The sequence below is a fragment of the Lynx canadensis genome, chromosome A2, assembly GCF_007474595.2.
Source record: "Lynx canadensis isolate LIC74 chromosome A2, mLynCan4.pri.v2, whole genome shotgun sequence".
Classification (NCBI taxonomy): Eukaryota; Metazoa; Chordata; class Mammalia; order Carnivora; family Felidae; genus Lynx; species Lynx canadensis.
Window position 1 is genome coordinate 15,249,689 of NC_044304.2, and position 17,721 is coordinate 15,267,409.

At 48.6% G+C, this 17,721-nt stretch overlaps 1 protein-coding gene across 2 annotated transcripts in view; it reads left to right on the forward strand.

Annotated features, from left to right (window-relative positions):
• The window catches only part of LARS2 (leucyl-tRNA synthetase 2, mitochondrial), a 164,223-nt gene that overhangs the window by 125,815 nt on the left and 20,687 nt on the right, over positions 1 to 17,721 (forward strand). For both annotated transcript variants that reach the window (XM_030305699.2, XM_030305702.2), the window contains one exon: positions 15,567 to 15,667. In XM_030305699.2, the coding sequence (XP_030161559.1) occupies positions 15,567 to 15,667 (101 nt within the window). The remainder of the gene's footprint in view (positions 1 to 15,566; positions 15,668 to 17,721) is intronic.

Sequence of the window (17,721 nt, forward strand, 5' to 3'; positions counted from 1 at the left end):
AATTCTTTTTTTATAACTTGTCTGGCTTTTTCACTTATTTATCAGCAGGACAATAATTTAGGTTATTTTGTCTGCCATACCATCAGGAGCATAATTCCTGGGTTTTTTTTTCAATTACGGTTGTATTTTGTTTTTTGTATCTTTAATTCAGCATCTGTTACACTATTTGTTTTTAATGTTTATTTATTTGTTTTTTTTTTTTTTAATTTTTTTTTTTGGATGTTTATTTCTTTTTGAGAGAGACAGAGACAGAATGCGAGTGGGGTAGGGGCAGAGAGAGAGGGAGACACAGAAGCAGCAGCAGGCTCCAGGCTCCGAGCAAGCAGTCAGCATGAAGCCCGATGCGGGGCTCGAACTCGTGAACTGTGAGATCATGACCTGAGCCGAAGTCAGACGCTCAACTGACTGAGCCACCCAGGCGCCCCTATTTATTTGTTTTGAGAGAGAGAGCACACTCATGCATGGGAGGGGCAGGGACAGAGGGAATCCTACACAGGCTCCACGCTTACTCAGTGCAGAGGCCGACCCGGGGCTCAAACTCACAACCCATGAGATCACAGCCTGAGCTGAAGTCAAGAGCCAGACGCTTAACTGACTAAGCCACCCAGGCACCCCCTAGACTGTTTTTGTTTTTTTTTTTTTTTCAACGTTTATTTATTTTTTTTGGGACAGAGAGAGACAGAGCATGAACGGGGGAGGGGCAGAGAGAGAGGGAGACACAGAATCGGAAACAGGCTCCAGGCTCTGAGCCATCAGCCCAGAGCCTGACGCGGGGCTCGAACTCACGGACCGCGAGATCGTGACCTGGTTGAAGTCGGACGCTTAACCGACTGCGCCACCCAGGCGCCCTAGACTGTTTTTTAATTGCAGAGAAAAAGAGGGAAAAAAAAAAATCTGATGATCTCTTTGTCCAGATAACCCATGTTAACAACTTAAAAATACAAAATAATAAAGTAATGCATGTCTAAGGTTAAGAGTTTTTTTCTTTTTTTTTTTTAAATTTTTTTTCCAACGTTTTTATTTATTTTTGGGACAGAGAGAGACAGAGCATGAACGGCGGAGGGGCAGAGAGAGAGGGAGACACAGAATCGGAAACAGGCTCCAGGCTCCGAGCCATCAGCCCAGAGCCTGACGCGGGGCTCGAACTCCCGGACTGCGAGATCGTGACCTGGCTGAAGTCGGACGCTTAACCGACTGCGCCACCCAGGCGCCCCAAGAGTTTTTTTCTTAACTGCACAGAAACTGAACATTGAAGTCTCACTCCCTGCAGGCCACCCTCCACCCCTCCCCCCTCAACCTGTTAATGGCTTCTTTTGGTCTCTTCCAGAAAAACATTTTGCATTACCTCCATGTTTCTGTTGATAGACTTATTTTTAAAACGTGACATATATTACACACGTGCCTTTTTGCTTTTTTGATTTAATAATATATCCTAGTGATCCTTCTACATCAGCATGTGCCGACCCCCCATCCTTTGTAATTTATGCACAGTACCCCATCATAATGGATCTCCCGTGATTTATGTAAGCAATCACCTATTTTTCTAATTGCTGTTACAAAAAAAAAGAGTCAGGTGACTCTCACTGTCTGTGTTCTCAGCTGGTATTTGGGTTTATATCTGTAAGTCCAAGTCCCGACATGAAAATGCTGGGTCAAAGGATATGTGTTTTTAAAATTTTGATATATAAAAAATATATTACTTTAAAAATCTCAGGGGCTCCTGGGTGGCTCAGTTAAGCGTCCAACTTCGACTCACGTCATGATCTCGTGGTTCGTGAGTTCAAGCCCCGCATCCAGCTCTGTCCTGCTTCAGATTTTGTGTCTCCCCCTCTCTCCGCCCCTCCCCCGCTCATGCTCTGTCTCTCTCTCAAAAATAAACACGAAAAGAAATTTTTTTAATCAAAAAATAAATAAAGAAAAAAGAGAAAGGAAAGAAATGTCTGAATAGACTCTAAGGGGAAAAAAAGACCAACTTATTTAAAATCTGTTAATAGAACTTTGTGCGTCGCCGCAAACCTTCTGTAGAGCGTGGCGATCGCCTTGTACAAATATCTGACCTACATCATATATCTTCTATCTTGCTAGTCAAGAGCATGGCTATACATAGATGTATGTGTGCGTGTGTATTTGAATGTATAAAGGATATTTGACTTAAGCATATCTGTTTGTAGAGTGCCTGGGTGGGTCAGTCGGTTGAGTGTCCAACTTCGGTTCAGGTCGTGATCTCATGGTTCGTGGGTTCGAGCCCCGCACTGGGCTCTGGGCTGACAGCTCGGAGCCTGCGGCCTGCTTCATATTCTGTGTGTGTCTCTCTCTGTGCCCCTCCCCTGCTCATGCTCTGTCTCTCTCTCTCAAAAACAAGTAAACATGAAAAATAAATATCTCTAGTAACGCAGACTACGGTCTAGTTTCTGCAAAATGAAGCATTATGAAAGCCCCCTCCCTTCACCCCCCCTCAGACCTGCTCCCTCTCTCTGTGCACACACACACAGATTAAGAGTCTATGGTACAGAAAACGCATTTCGTTTATACATCAAATTAAATGCTGAAAATAATTTTCTTCTCATTAGTCCCAGAGCCCTTCATGTGTCAAAATAAACTGATTGCATCAGAAGGACAGTGAATACATTAACAGCATTAAGCCTCAGTCGGAATGTTTGTGCCTTGAGACTTTTCCCATTCTGCCTTGAATTTCTTCTCTGTGGAAACTTCTTTACCTCATCAGATAAAACTTCCCCGTGAGGATGGGAATTGTGTCCTGTTGCTGTGACAGTATCGTGGAGACTGTACAGTCTCAGTGGATATTTGTTTAAATTGAGTTTAAGCCCTTGATATAAACAGATAAAAGTTTATGCTTTTCGGGGCTCCTGGCTGGCTCACTCGGTCGAGCGTGCGACTCTTGATCTCTGGGTCATGAGTTCAAGCCCCATGTTGGGCGTGGAGCCTACTTAAAAGAAAAAAATGAAACGAAAGAAGTTTATGTTTCCACAAGGAAGTGTCCTCCTTGGGCTAGAGAGAAAATACACCATGAGAAACGTTTCCTTCTGATGCAGGTCTAGAAACGAAGACCATAAATTATTTCTGGCCCCAAGGCCCATTTGTGCTTCTGAAGTTATTTGCAGGAGCAGTGAACAAACCAATAAATGAGTCAATGGCTAACTATTTTAAACTATAAGACAAAGCCTGGCTATTTTTATGACTCCTGTACAGTGGTTTTAGAACTATATTCGAGGAGAAAAAATGTTTGTGGCGTTCAGATGTAATTGTCAAGTCCCGTTTGGGGTAGGACTTGGTGTCTGTTGAAATGAATTTCTAACCCGCAGAGCCTCCAGACCCCTGGAACTTGCTTTTCCATCAGCCTTAAGGGACAGCTGTCCGGTGTACTTCGAAATATACCCGTGCAGTATTTTGTGTGCGTTTTTAAAAGTTCTTTACGAGATAGTAAGATTCTATTCCGTGCCCTCCTACCCCCCAAAAAAGAGACATTTATTTTAAGTACTCAAAATCTGACCTTGAAGAAGTTGCAGGAATTCCTCTTATCTCCGTGTCTCAACTCAGTTGTTAGGGTCACACTCCTGTGAAATCACATCGGGGCCAGGACGGCCTCTGAACATGGCCTTTTCATCAGGGTGTCTCCACAAACCGGTCAGCCACAGACGAAATGAGAGTCACCCGCCTTCTGTGGTAAAATTCAGGATTCTCCAGTCAGAATGTTTGAAGACCTTCAAACAACTTTTTCAAGCTGGCCTAGGAGGAAAAACTGAGACCTGTCAACCACGTGTGTATTTATGTCTCTTTATTTATTAGCTGTTTTTGCTGACACGTATCTAAATCAGAACTTTATTTTTTCGTTCTTTCTTTTTTTAAAAATTTACTTATTGTTTATTTACATCCAAGTGAGTTAGCAGATAGTGCAACACTGATTTCAGCAGGAGATTCCTTAGTGCCCCTTCCCCATTCAGCCCATCCCCCCTACCACAACCCCTCCAGGAACACTCTGTTTGTTCTCCATATTTAAGAGTCTCTTCTGTTTTGACCCCTCCCTGTTTTTATATACTTTTTGCTTCCCTCCCCTTATAGTCATCTGTTTAGTATCTTAAATTCCTCATATGAGTGAAGTCATGTGATATTTGTCTTTCTCTAATTTCGCTTAGCATAATACCCTCCAGTTCCATCCACGTAGTTGCAAATGGCAAGATTTCATTCTTTTTGATTGCCGAGTAATACTCCATTGTATATGTATCCCACATCTTCTTTATCCATTCATCCATCGATGGACATGTGGGCTCTTTCCATACTTTGGCTATTGTTCATGGTGCTGCTATAAACATGGGGGTGCACATGTCCCTTCGAAACGGCACACCTGTATCCCGTGGATAAATGCCTAGTAGTGCCATTGCTGGGTCGTAGGGAAGTTCTATTTTTAATTTTTTGAGGAACCTCCATACTGTTTTCCAGAGTAGGTGCACCAGTTTGCATTCCCACCAGCAGTGCAAAAGAGATCCCCTTTCTCCGCATCCTCGCCAACATCTGTTGTTGCCTGAGTTGTTAATATTAGCTATTCTGACACGTGTGAGGTGGTATCTCACTGTGGTTTTGATTTGAATTTCCCTGATGATGGGTGTTGTGGAGCATTTTTTCATGTGTCAGTTGGACATCTGGATGTCTTCTTTGGAGAAGTGTCTATTCATACCTTTTGCCCATTTCTTCACTGGATTATTTGTTTTTTTGCGTGTTGGGTTTGATAAGTTCTTTATAGATTTTGGATACTAACCCTTTATCTATCATCCGCAAATATCTTCTCCCATTCCATCAGTTGGCTTTTAGTTTTGCTGATTGTTTCCTTTGCTGTGCAGAAGCTTTTTATCTTGACGAGGTCCCAATAGTTCATGTTTGCTTTTGTTTCCCTTGCCTCTGGAGACGTTTTGAGTAAGAAGTTGCTGCGGCCAAGGTCAAAGAGGTTTTTGCCTGCTTTCTCCTCGAGGATTTTAATGGCTTCCTGTCTTACATTGAGGTCTTTCATCCGTTTTGAGTTTATTTTTGTGTCTGGTGTAAGAAAGTGGTCCAGGTTCATTCTTGTGCATGTCGCTGTCCAGTTTTCCCAGCACCACTTGCTGAAGAGACTGTCTTTATTCCATTGGCTATTCTTTCCTGCTTTGTCAGAGATGAGCTGGCCATACGTTTGTGGGTCCATTTCTGGGTTCTCTATTCTGTTCCATTGATCTGAGTGTCTGTTTCTGTGCCGGTACCAAATACTATCTTGATTACAGCTTTGTAATACGTCTTGAGGTCCAGAATTGTGATGCCTCCAGCTTTGGTTTTCTTTTTGAGGATTGCTTTGGCTCTTCGGGGCCTTTTCTGGTTCCATACACATTGTAGGATTGTTTGTTCTAGCTCTGGGAAGAATGCTGGTGTTTTTTTGACAGGGATTGCTACGTCTATTTCTGTATTACTCTTGGTTAGCGTTTGGTTAGCTCTGTCCTTCCAGGAGGGATTTGAGGCTACTGCCACTCCCTGTTGTTTTCATTTCTCAACCCCCTGGCCACCATCTAAGATAGTTATCTCTAGGAGCACCTGGCTGGCTCCATCAGTGGAGCGTGTGACCCTTGATCTTAGGGTCGCAAGTTTGAGCCCCATGGTGGGTGTAAAGATTACTTTAAAAATAAACAAACAAGCAAATGAATGTAGTAAGGATAGCCTGGGAGCCCGAGGCCTCTGTCCCATGTCCATGTGGGCCACTACCTCGCGTGTGGACGAGTAACCTGTTTGGTTCTCAGGGGCCTCACGTGCGAGGAATTCTGTCGACTCTAAGCACTGGATTCGCTCTGTAATTCTGGCTAAGTTTCATCAACTTACCACAAAGTCTTAGGTAGTTCTAATACTCTTTCCTGCTTTCTAAGTGAGTCCTGGCCCTCTTTCACACTTGCACATTTAGGTCTATACTCTGAGGTTTTCATGGATCTCTTTACCCTCCACCAGAAGCTGGCCTCCGGGCTGGGTGTGCCCCCACATGGGACAGCACGTGTGCTGTTGTGCATCAGAAATACCAGGTTAGGGGCGCCTGGGTGGCGCAGTCGGTTAAGCGTCCGACTTCAGCCAGGTCACGATCTCGCGGTCCGTGAGTTCGAGCCCCGCGTCAGGCTCCGGGCTGATGGCTCGGAGCCTGGAGCCTGCTTCCGATTCTGTGTCTCCCTCTCACTCTGCCCCTCCCCCGTTCATGCTCTGTCTCTCTCTGTCCCAAAAATAAATAAACATTGAAAAAAAAAAAAAATTTAAAAAAAAAGAAATACCAGGTTACTGGGGCGCCTGGGTGGCTCAGTCGGTTAAATGGCCGACTTCGGCTCAGGTCATGATCTCACAGCTCATGAGTTCGAGCCCCGCGTCGGGCTCTGTGCTGACAGCTTGGAGCCTGGAGCCTGCTTCAGATTCTGTGTCTCCCTCTCTCCCTGCCCCTCCTCTACTCATGCTCTGTCTCTCTCTGTCTCAAAAATAAATAAACATTAAAAAAAGAAAAAAAGAAAGAAAGAAATACCAGGTTACTCATCAAGCCAGAATTAACGTCCCCGGGAGATTTGCCAAAGAAGATACGCAAATGATGAAGAGGCCTACCCTAAAATGCTTCCCTCGCTGGTAGTCAAAGAAATACAGTGGAACAGAAGTGAGGCACCATTTTCCGTATAGTAGAGAGGCTGGGATGAACAGCGTCCCCTGTGCTGCGGGAAGGCCATTTGGAACAACCTTTACGAAAAGCAGTTTGATGATATACGGCGAGAGCCTTAGAAACATTCACACCTTTGGACACACTAATTGTAGTTCTAGAAACCTAGCCCAAGGGAATAATCAGAAATGCAAACTTATGCACCCAACTGTACACGTGTTATTTCAAGTAGCTACACGTTTAGATATGTCCTATCGCCCCCACATTCTGAGAAAGAGTGAACAAGTCTAGCCCCTGTACAACTCTTTAAAATTATATTACGTGGAATGTTTAGTAACACGGAGAAATGCATCTGAAGTACCTAGAACTGAAAAAAAAAAAAAAAAAGCATGATACAGAATCGTAGATGCAATTTGGCTCTATCTCTGTATTTAAATGTACACACGCATATATACACATACGCAGAGCAAGAGAAAAGACTAGAAAAAACTGTGCCAACATGTTAACACTAGTTTTCTCTGGAAGATGAACTTATTGGTGATTTTCTTACTTTTTAAGGCACTCGTGCTTTTTTTCCAGAGTTTTTGCAGTGATCGTATAACCTTATAATAGGAAAAAAGAATGAAAAAGAAAAAGCAGTCATTTACAGCCTAGATTCAGAAGCAGGGAAGTACCCGGGAGGAGGTACCCGGGAGGAAGTACCCAGGGGAGGGCTTTGGCTGTGGCTGGACGTCACCGGGACGGAAGCCGCAGGGGCGCGCTGCAGAGAGGAACGTACCCAGCTCATCCCTGAACTGCAGTAAGGAAGCCTGTCTCTCCCTCTGTAAGGGACAGTGGTGAGGGACGGCGGTAGGCCCAGGAATCCTGTCAGGTTTTGTTGCTCTTAACTGCAACTCTGGGGAGACACGACATTCCCCAAAGTGACATTCTCCCTGTGGTTTGTTGTCAACCAAGAACAGTGGCCTGCTGATCACTGAGAACGCCACGGGCTCCAGTCCCCCAAGCTTTTTTTTTTTTTTTTTTTTTAATTTTTTTTAACGTTTATTTATTTTTGAGACAGAGAGAGACAGAGCATGAACGGGGGAGGGGCAGAGAGAGAGAGAGAGACACAGAATCTGAAACAGGCTCCAGGCTCTGAGCTGTCAGCACAGAGCCCGACGCGGGGCTCGAACTCACGGACCGCGAGATCACGACCTGAGCTGAAGTTGGACGCTTAACCGACTGAGCCACCCAGGCGCCCCGAGTCCCCCAAGCTTTTATGTGTCTCTCTGATCACACCAGAAATGAGCCTTGGGGGAAAAGGAAGGGAAGAGAAACTTACCTTGGGTCTCACCATATCCGTAAGGGCTCCTTCCATGCTGCTAGCTGGTTGCTAAGAAATAGAAATGTAGTATTTTTTTAATGTTTATTTTTGAGAGAGAGAGAAAGAAAGACAGAGAGTACAGGCAGGGGAGGGGCAGAGCGAGTGGGACAGAGGATCTTAAGCGGACTCCATGCTGATAGCAGAGGGCCGGATGCGGGGGGGAGATCATGTGTGACCTGAGCCCAAATCAGACGCTTCACCGACCAAGCCACCCAGGTGCCCCTAGAAATGGTAGTATTTTAAGAATGAGCTATTGCTTAATGGTCAGACCCTGGCTAATTATGTGATTCTGACGGCCCTCAGCACAGGGCAAGGAAGAGGAAGTTTGCAAAATCAGTCTGAAAAGTTGTTAGAGATTGTTTTCAGAAATCCAGGGCTTTCTGTTTTCTTCTTTCCAGATCTATACAGGGGCCAGCTGACCAGGCCAGGGAGTGGGCAGCGGGCTGTCCAGGGCCTCCTGAGTAGGTGAAATGTCATCTGCGGTGGCTAGTTGGGGCTCTGACGAATCCTGGGATTCTGTTAGCCACATCCCAGTTAGTACATTCCTTTGTATACAGTCATTTTTTTTTTTTTTTAATATAAGGGCACTTAAAATAGCCTATCAATCCATGTTCTGGAATTCCTTATTTATCCTAATAATTACTGATCCTCCCCACCCTGCCCTTCCACCTGCCCCCCCTTCCCACCTTGGTGGCACAAAGGTGGCTTTCCATGACCAGCCGTCAAGGAAGTACCGAAGAGAACATCACTCCCCATGATTCTGCTCGCACATAGCTGTGCTGCAGCAAACGCGGGGTGGTATTTGTTTTTAATTCTTTTTTTTACTATATTATTTATTTATTTAGAGAGAGAGAGAATGCAAGCAGGGGAGAGGGGGCAGAGGGGGAGACAGAGAATCTTAAGCAGTCTCCACGCTTAGCACGGAGCCTGACATGGGGCTCAATCCATGACCCTGGGGTCATGATCTGAGCCAAAATCAAGAGTCGGATGCTCAACCGACTGAGCCACCCAGGCGCCCCTCTAGGGGTGGTATTAAGGGCGCAGCAGGAGAGCGGGGACAGAGCAAAGAGCGCAGCGTTGCCTCCATGGCAGTGAAACCAGCCGGGCCGCCGCAGGCAGAGACCCTGCGTGACGCCCACCTTTGATGCTTCTACGCCAAAGGGGTTTGGGGGTGGTTTCGGATCTTCCACTTCCTTATAAAGGCCTCGGCTGTACACGCATGTGTACACTCATGTGATGCATGAGTAACTCAGTTGCTTCTGCAAGTTTGTCCCCGGTGCCATTTGTCGAGTGAATGAATGAGCACGTAGGGAATACGTTACACTCACTGGCTGTGAATCTGAGTAATGAGCTTGGCGATGGTGTGAACGCTGCTCCCGCGGGACCGGGTTCCGAGCTCAGCGGGGCCCTTGACGTCCTTGTCCCTCATTCCCATGCACCTCGCGCCTCCATATCACACTAGAACGTCCTCCTTATGGCGTTGATGGTTATTTCTGAGCATGTCTTGGCCCACCGTTTTACTGTAAGCCTTCTAACCGCAGAGTGCTGTGTACCCGTTTGTGGCTCAAATACACGTTGAGTGAATACACAAGTGTGGTTCCTCATTCCGAGCTACACTACTTGTGGGTGGATGTGACCGGCTTCAGCCACGAGAATGAGAACCGGATTCCCAAAGTCCTGTGGATCATTCCCTGGAGCCCTGAAGAGTGGGGGGTGGGGGGACCACCGGGGAATGAGCAGGGAAGTGCCCCTTCCACCGTGAAATCCAGTGTAAACGCTCTTGGGCTCTTGGGACCCTACCCCCGCCCCCCGACTCGTCCCCTTGCTCCCACCCACCTTCCTGCGAGCTTAAGTGGATGGAGTCTGAAACCGCTCACCGCGCCTCTCCCTGCAGAAAAGTCACGGCCCCACCTGGGAGCCATAATGTCCCGTGCCTGCCCTTTATCGGCCTTTCTCCCTCCACCTCGTGTCCCTCTCCACGTTGTCCCCGCCTCTGCTGCTGGCAGCTTTATTTCTCCTCTCGTGGAAACGGCGTTCATTTAGCTCAAACCAGTGAACGATATCAAGCACCCACCATGAACTCAGCACCGGAAGGAGGCTCGCGGGAGGAGGGCAGAGGAGCAGCCTCCTTGAATACATAATAAAATTTAGTATCTGCCGGGCCCAGCTGCCAGGACCACACCGGACACACCGCCAACGGCCAGCTCTGGGGACAGCCTCCAATGTGTACAGGCCCCTGGGATCCCTCGCCCTCACCTGGAAAGGGTTAGAAGTGGTTTTGAAACAGGCAGAACTGATCGATGGTGTCAGCGGCCAGGCTGGTGGTGACTGCGGTGGGGAGGTGGGGCCTTTGGGAGGTTGGTCACGCTCTGTGGCCATCACAGGTGTGCTTGTGTTGTGAAAATTCATCAGGTTTTACTCCCAGGATCCGTGTACTTTTCGATATGTGCGCGGCACTTTATTTCGAAGTTTACTTAAAAAAACAAGAAGAAGAAGAATGGGAACCCATGGGGCCCCCGAAGAGCCTCTGGAAGTAGGGCCACGTGCTGGCAGGTGCAGTGCCGTCTGTTCCCAGAAGGTGGCAGCATCGAGCCACCTGACAACCTGCAGAGGCCAGAACAGGATTCCTGGGTTCTCACCACCCCCCCACCCCCGCCCCCTCTGGAGGCTAAAAGCTCTGTGGATTTTCACCATACTGCTCATCTTTGTCTTTGGGATCCAGATTATTCCCTCCCTCCTTCCACCCTGATTTTTAATTTCCCCAGGAGCTACCAAAGCCGTTGCACTCAGAGTGGGAAAGGAAAGGAAAAATCTCAAAAACTCGTGCAGACAGTAACAGAAATTCATCCCACTGGCACCAGGCACAGAGGAGAGAAAGCAACGGTCTGTTTGTTGTTGTTTTGTTTCTGTTTCCTGTGAGGCTGCAGCATGAAAAGTTAATCTGAGGAAGGTTCCAGCCTAAGAGGTGACCCGGTGCACCCTGAGCGCAGATCAGCCCTGTTGACCCCACCGATGCTCTGTGAAGCTTGGCGGGGGCAGCCCTTCCTTGGGGAATACTGGCTCCGTGTGCCTGGTGCTTTCGAATGTGTTTGTGTCCAGCCTGTTTCTTGACCTGCCCAATAAAAAGTGGCCATACGATTTGATTTTGTTTTAAAACTGTTGCCGTAGAGCGAATGGGATGGGGTTAAAATCCTGGAATCGGATGGAAGGCAAAGATGGCTTCCAGAGCCAGCAACAGCAGCCACCCGCGTCTTCCACCTGTGTCCCACCGTCCTTTTGTCTGAATGTGCATATTTATGCGTTCATTCACCCGTCCACGTTTTCACCACGTCTCCTTTTGTTGTTGTTGTTTTTTATTTGAGCTTGCCTGTTGGGCACAGCACTCAGTGCTGGGGACCGAGGGAAGACCAAGGGAGCAAAAGTCCTTACCGTGATGGGCGTAGGGCCGGATGTGGATGGGTCTTTACGTTGTAATCACGGCACAGCCCGGACACGCTTCTCACGTGGTGTGTCCCAGACGCCGCGGGATACAAACGAGGGCCTGGGGACGTGTGCAGGGGACAGAAGCGGCCACCCAGAAAACGGAATGCCTGAGTTCAGAGGTGCAGGGCGAGTCCCGGTGTCCCCGGGAACGCAGGCTGAGACAGCATTCCTGCCAGGGGGCACCTGATCCTGGGGAGCATGACCCGTTCTGGGGACAGCCAAGTGTGCGCGTGACCTCTGCGAGGAACAAGCAAGTGGGTTGAAAGTGTCAGAGACACCAGGCAGGTTAACAGGGCTGATGGCAGAGGAAACCCCGCGCTCAGTCTGTGGGGTGCGGTTCTCTGAGCTTCCTGAGGAGAATGCAGACGTGGGTCCTTGGGCATCAGAACCCCGGCCTGCTCTGGATAAAGCCTGCGTAGCCCGAGGACACAGGTCCCTGTGGCGTTTGTGCAGATGTTCCGGGAAGCCGCAGACACAACTACTCTCCCTTCAAGGCGCTTAGTTATTCAAATTCGGTGTAAGATCCAAGGGCATTTGATTGTTAAATAATTTGTCCTGTTTTTCTGTACAAAAGACTCCTATTTCCTAGGAGTCTTGATGGGACGTGAACTGTGGCACCAAAGGATGCCATTCTGCCAATGTGATTTTGCCGGTGGAATGTCATGAGCGTGGTGGGAGGAAGGCAGCTTTCTGACTCGAATGGGTCTATTATTAAGATGGGTTTTAGAGGCTGGACAATGATATGATGACTTCTGTGCACATGTGGGGTTTGTTCCAAATTAACATGGGAGCATGCCGGATGGCCCCTGTGACGCTCAATAATATAACACTGAATAATTTGCACAATTGTGTAACATTCGACTTGAATGTTATGCATATTGGGTCTTTTCCATCGTGGAAAATACCTCAGGGAGCCTGGGTGGCTCGGTTGGTTGAGTGTCCGGCTGTTGATTCCGGGTCCGATCTCACCATTGTGCAATCGAGGCCCGCGTTGGGCAAAAAAGGATAAGAAGATCCCTCACCGCCACCCCCACCCTCGCGTATGCCTGCGTATATACACAGTATACACTCCTAAGATTTTAAAATACGAAGGCTGAGAATCGCTTTTTCCGAACTGGCCCTCATCTCTTTTCCGGTCGGTCTATCCCATGCTACCCCCTGAATCCCCTGGCACGTTTCCCCTAAACCGCACCTGTCCGCACAGCCGTTGGACAAGGGCCACACAGATGCAAACCCGGGGCCCGCCCAGCAGCCTTACTCAGTATCACGGGTCACCGAAATCCCACGGCCTTGTGTGAGAAACAAGGGTCCTGTTAACTTGACCAAGCCAGCTCCTGCCTACGACTCCAGAACAACACTTGTAGTCTGCCGGGCCTCTGAGGTCGTGTGGTTTTTTTGAACTTCTAAATAGCAGCCGCCTCGCGTCAGTGACCTTGAAGCACCAACGGGTTTGTCGGTTGAAAGGTGCGTCGTGCTGCTGGTGACGCTTGGGAAGAACGTGGCTCCCGCCAAACGTTCCTACCTCTCAACAGATATGAAACGCGCACACGTTACCAGCACATGTCTCCGCAAATCATTCTTGGAGTTTGGAATAGCTCTCGCTCTCGTGCTTTACAACGGAATCAGGTGGATTCTTCAGAATAAACCGTTTCAAATCGGAAATCACGTCATTTCCCCGTCATTTCAGTGTAAGGGTCAGCCTCTCCTTGTCCCCTTCCGAGAAAAAGTTTATATTGCAGGATTCATCCAGTAAAAGTGACTGAAACCATTTTTTAGAAAACGGGCACTATAAACAAATTATAACCCATGCGCACCGCAGACTACTAGAGAGCCGTTTAAAACCGAGATAGGTCTGGGGGCGCCTGCGTGGCTCAGTCCGTTGAGTGCCTGACTTCGGCCCAAGTCATGATCTCACGGTTTGGGAGTTCGAGCCCTGCATTGGGCTTGCTGCTGTTATCACAGAGCCTGCTTCGGATCCTCTGTCCCTCTCTCTCTCTCTGCCCCTCCCCTGCTCGCTCACACATGCCTCTTTTTCTCTCTCTCTCTCTCTCTCAAAAATAAACATTAAAAAAACTGAGCCTTGGGGCGCCTGGGTGGCGCAGTCGGTTAAGCGTCCGACTTCAGCCAGGTCACGATCTCGCGGTCCGTGAGTTCGAGCCCCGCGTCAGGCTCTGGGCTGATGGCTCAGAGCCTGGAGCCTGTTTCCGATTCTGTGTCTCCCTCTCTCTGCCCCTCCCCCGTTCATGCTCTGTCTCTCTCTGTCCCAAAAATAAATAAACATTGAAAAAAAACTGAGCCTCTTTCCATAATTTGACTATTGATGAAAGCTCTGCTATAAACATTGGGGTACGTGTGCTCTAATGAATCCGCACTCCTGCATCCTTTGAATAAATTCCTAGTAGCGCTACTGCTGGGTCGTAGCAGGTTCTATTTTTAATTTGTTGAGGAACCTCCAGACTGTTTTCCAGGGCGTTGATGGGGGTGGGGGCGGTGAGATAGGTGATGGGCATCGAGGAGGGCACTTGTTGGGATGAGCGCTGGGTGTTGTATGTAAGCGATGAATCATGGGAATCTACCCCCTAAAACCTAGAGCACGCTGTATATACACTGTATGTTAGCCAACTTGACAATAAATTATATAAATAATAATAATAATAAAACAAAAAAAAAGTGAAAACAATTACAAAAGGAAAAAAAACTGACATAGGTCTATATAGACTGTTGTGGAAAATCCATTCATATAGTTAAATGAAATACCAGAGTCATATATGTAAATTATGATCTATTTAAATCTGCCAAAATTATACAAAACTATATGTATGTATATACACAGAGGCATTCAGAAAAGTTTCCAGACGTTTCCAGGTGTATTTACCATGCTATTAATAACAACCACCTCCTCAGAGGGGGGTAGGCCTAAAAAGAGGAGGTTCATGTTTGAGTTTGAACAGAAAGTCTATATGCGTGGTTAATCTGTAGGAGTCAGTGTTTGTCTTTTTTTTAAGAATGCAAGCAGTCACTGTGTACAAGGTTGATGGAAAAGGAGCCTGCTTGAGCAGAGCCCCGACTTAAACCTCCCTGTGTCCTCTCGAGCCCCTCCTGACGCTGGACTCGGCCTGTAGCTGACATTAGTGTGGTTCTTTAAAATTTCCAAGTATCGGGGTACCTGGGTGGCTCAGTCAGTTAAGTGTCGGTCTTCGGCTCAGGTCATGATCTCACGGTTCGTGAGTTCGAGCTCCGTATCAGGCCCCTCTGCTCTCAGCACGGAGCCTGCTTTGGATCTTCTGTTCTCGTCTCTGTCTGCCCCTCCCCTGCTTGCGTACTCTCTCTGTCTCTCTCAGAATAAATAAATAAACTTAAAAAAAAAAAAAAAAGCCAGGGGAGGGGGTGGAGCCCCTGGGTGGCTCAGTCGGCTGAGCATCTGACTTCAGCTCAGGTCATGATCTTACAGCTCATGAGTTCGAGCCTCGTGTCGGGCTGTGTGCTGACAGCTCAGAGCCTTTTGGATTCTGTCTTCCTCTCTCTCTGCCCCTCCCCTGCTTGTGCTCTCTCTTTCTTTCTCTCTCTCAAATACAAATAAACACTAAAAAAATTTTTTTAAAAAGAACTGCAGCAAATTTAAAAATAAAATAAAATTTACAAGTATTTTCATGCAATCATTTACTGTAATCTTACCAACAAGCCTTTGACAGATTTTTAGTGTTTCCACTTTTCAGATAAGCAAACTGATGTTGAGAACAAGTAAGGGACTTGCCTTGGCTCATAGAATTCATTGAGGAGGAAAGAGATTCAAATCCAGGCCTTCCGAATCTGAAGCCTAGTGTTCTTTCCACTTCGACAAGTGGAAAGTAGCTAACACCTGCCGATCTGACTTCATGTTCTCAGTCACTTCTTTATAAGGAGCTGTTTGCTCCAGTTGGATTTCCAAGTGGCATTGGCCAGACTACCCGCTTTTATGAAGAGCAGTTGTCTCTATCCATCAGCCGGAAAGGCTTCTATTGCTGTCTTCTGGATGCTTCAAATCCCTACCAATCGATTTCTTTTCCCTTTATCTTTTCTCAGAGAGCCTTTTCATAAGCTGCTGGCCCAAGGCCTTATCAAGGGGCAGACATTCCGCCTGCCGTCTGGACAATATCTACAGAGAGAGGAAGTAGATCTCACAGGTGAGAATGGCCCATCGGTCCCTTCTAGGTACTCGGGGAGAACGAGGCCAGGCCTGAGAGCCATTGACAAAGCAGGTGCTCGCCCGGGCCTCGGTGGGGTGGGAAATCCTGGAGAGGGCCCCGTGGGTCTCAGGTCTCCAGGCCTGCTGTGCCTGGTGGCCAGTGCCCTCTGAAGGCTGGGGCTGGGATGGCCACCTGCTCCTCAGCCCCAGCCCCATCCACAGTCCGTTCGCTTCTGAAAGGGTTTTCATTTGTACACAACAGAGTCAGCCCGGGCATCACCTCATGCCCTTGCTTGTGTTTGATAGCCCGTCTCAGGGACAGAGTCCCCAGGTCCAAGAGACACTCTTCTAAGCCTGGGACACTCCCAGCGTTTCCCTCTAGGTGGTCTCTAGGCACGTGTCGGAACCCCGGAGCAGCCCCACCCAGCACTTCCCTGTGGAGCACCTCTCCCCGATCGCTGGACCTCCCTCTTCTTCCAGTGCTCCCGAGGCTTTCCGCTGCCATCCCGTGTTTTCACTCTTCCTCAGGGGTAGTTCCCCTTGCCAGATCTTTAGGTGGCACGGTGAGGATGTCGTGTGCACCCAGCATACCCTTGAAATCAATGACATGTTAGGAAATGGGGGGGGGGGGGGAGACAGAGAGGCAACTGTGAGAAAACCCCAGAATTCTGGCCACTACGTTTAGAAAACCCAGTGCACAATGGATGAGATCATGTAAACCCAACAACCCCCTAATGGTAGGCAGCCTTCCAAACCAAACACTAGAGAGAAGGTTTAGGTGGAAGCCATCAACGGAATTACCTAATTATGCAGTAATTTATCAGGGTTTGGAATGGTCCATGGGACGGAAAAAAAAGCTTGAAAAGAAATTGACAATATTTCTCCAACAGGGACCAGAGGAGAAAGAAGCCAAATCCAGGGGGCATATAAATTTCAGTTGTTAGTGAAGTGCTCTCTGTGTTATGGGCAGGGCTGCCGTTGTACGGCTGTGCAGTTCGTGCACTGCTCAAAGGCACCCAGCCTAGGGGGGGGAGCAGGGCCCGAGATCCAGCCTCTTGCCAAACCATATACCTCAGGGCCACATTTGCCAAGGGAGGGCACCTTTTTCTAACTTCTCAACCGTTCTGCCCGGATAGATGCCTCTTTCGTAAGTTGCACAGTAGTGCTGGAAAGAGTAGCTAAGCCCGGAGGAGGCGTGCAGGGTAAACGGAGCAGTGGTTCCCTGAGCCTCACCGCAGCCTGGATACAGCAACTTCAGTCTCCCTCTGCTCTGATGTCATGGGGCCAGGCAGTGTTGTGAGCGCCTTTTCCCTTCCCACGTGGACTTGCCCCCTCGAAAAAGCACTTGGGTCAGCGAGGCCAGCCTTCCCTCTCCTTAATGGACGTGCTTCTGCGGAGTTAGCTTTTGGGTACACACATCGGCCCCTTGGGACTTTGGTTGCGGTCAGAGTCTGGGAGTGCTTGTCTAGAAGGAACAGAAACACGCCCAAAGGCAGGTGGACACGGGACATAGGGATATCACCCGAAGCCAGCTGTAGGGGCTCCAGCTGGGCCTCGCCGCATGCAGGCAGTCCCCAGGCGCCACCCAGATGCCAGGCCTAGAACTTTCTCTTCTCTCCTTCCCCGCCCCTGTTTGCTCTTCCTCCTCCTCTCTGTTCTTCTGCCCTGTTCTCCCTCCTCCTCCAGGCTGGGCTTCTGTTCCCCCTGACTTCAGGTTACACGGTGACCTCGGGGACCCGTGTGATGCCACGTCCTGCCCCATCTCCTTAGGACTTTATGGTTCCAGCGCCCAACAACATTGAAACGGGAGCTTCTGTCTCTTAGTTGCGGTTCCTGGGAGAGCCCTTAGCCTTCCCAGATGTCCTTCCTTGTCCCAGCCCCCGGGGCTCGGCCACACGCTCACCTCATCCAAACCTAGCCATGTAAGGCCTTGTCTGGCCCGGTGGTGTGTGGGTGGGGAGGAGACACTCCCGGACAGCAGGCCGTGGCGGGCGGGCACCACAGGGCACACCGCATTCAACAAGAGCCCGGTGAGGTGAGCCCGCGGGTCCC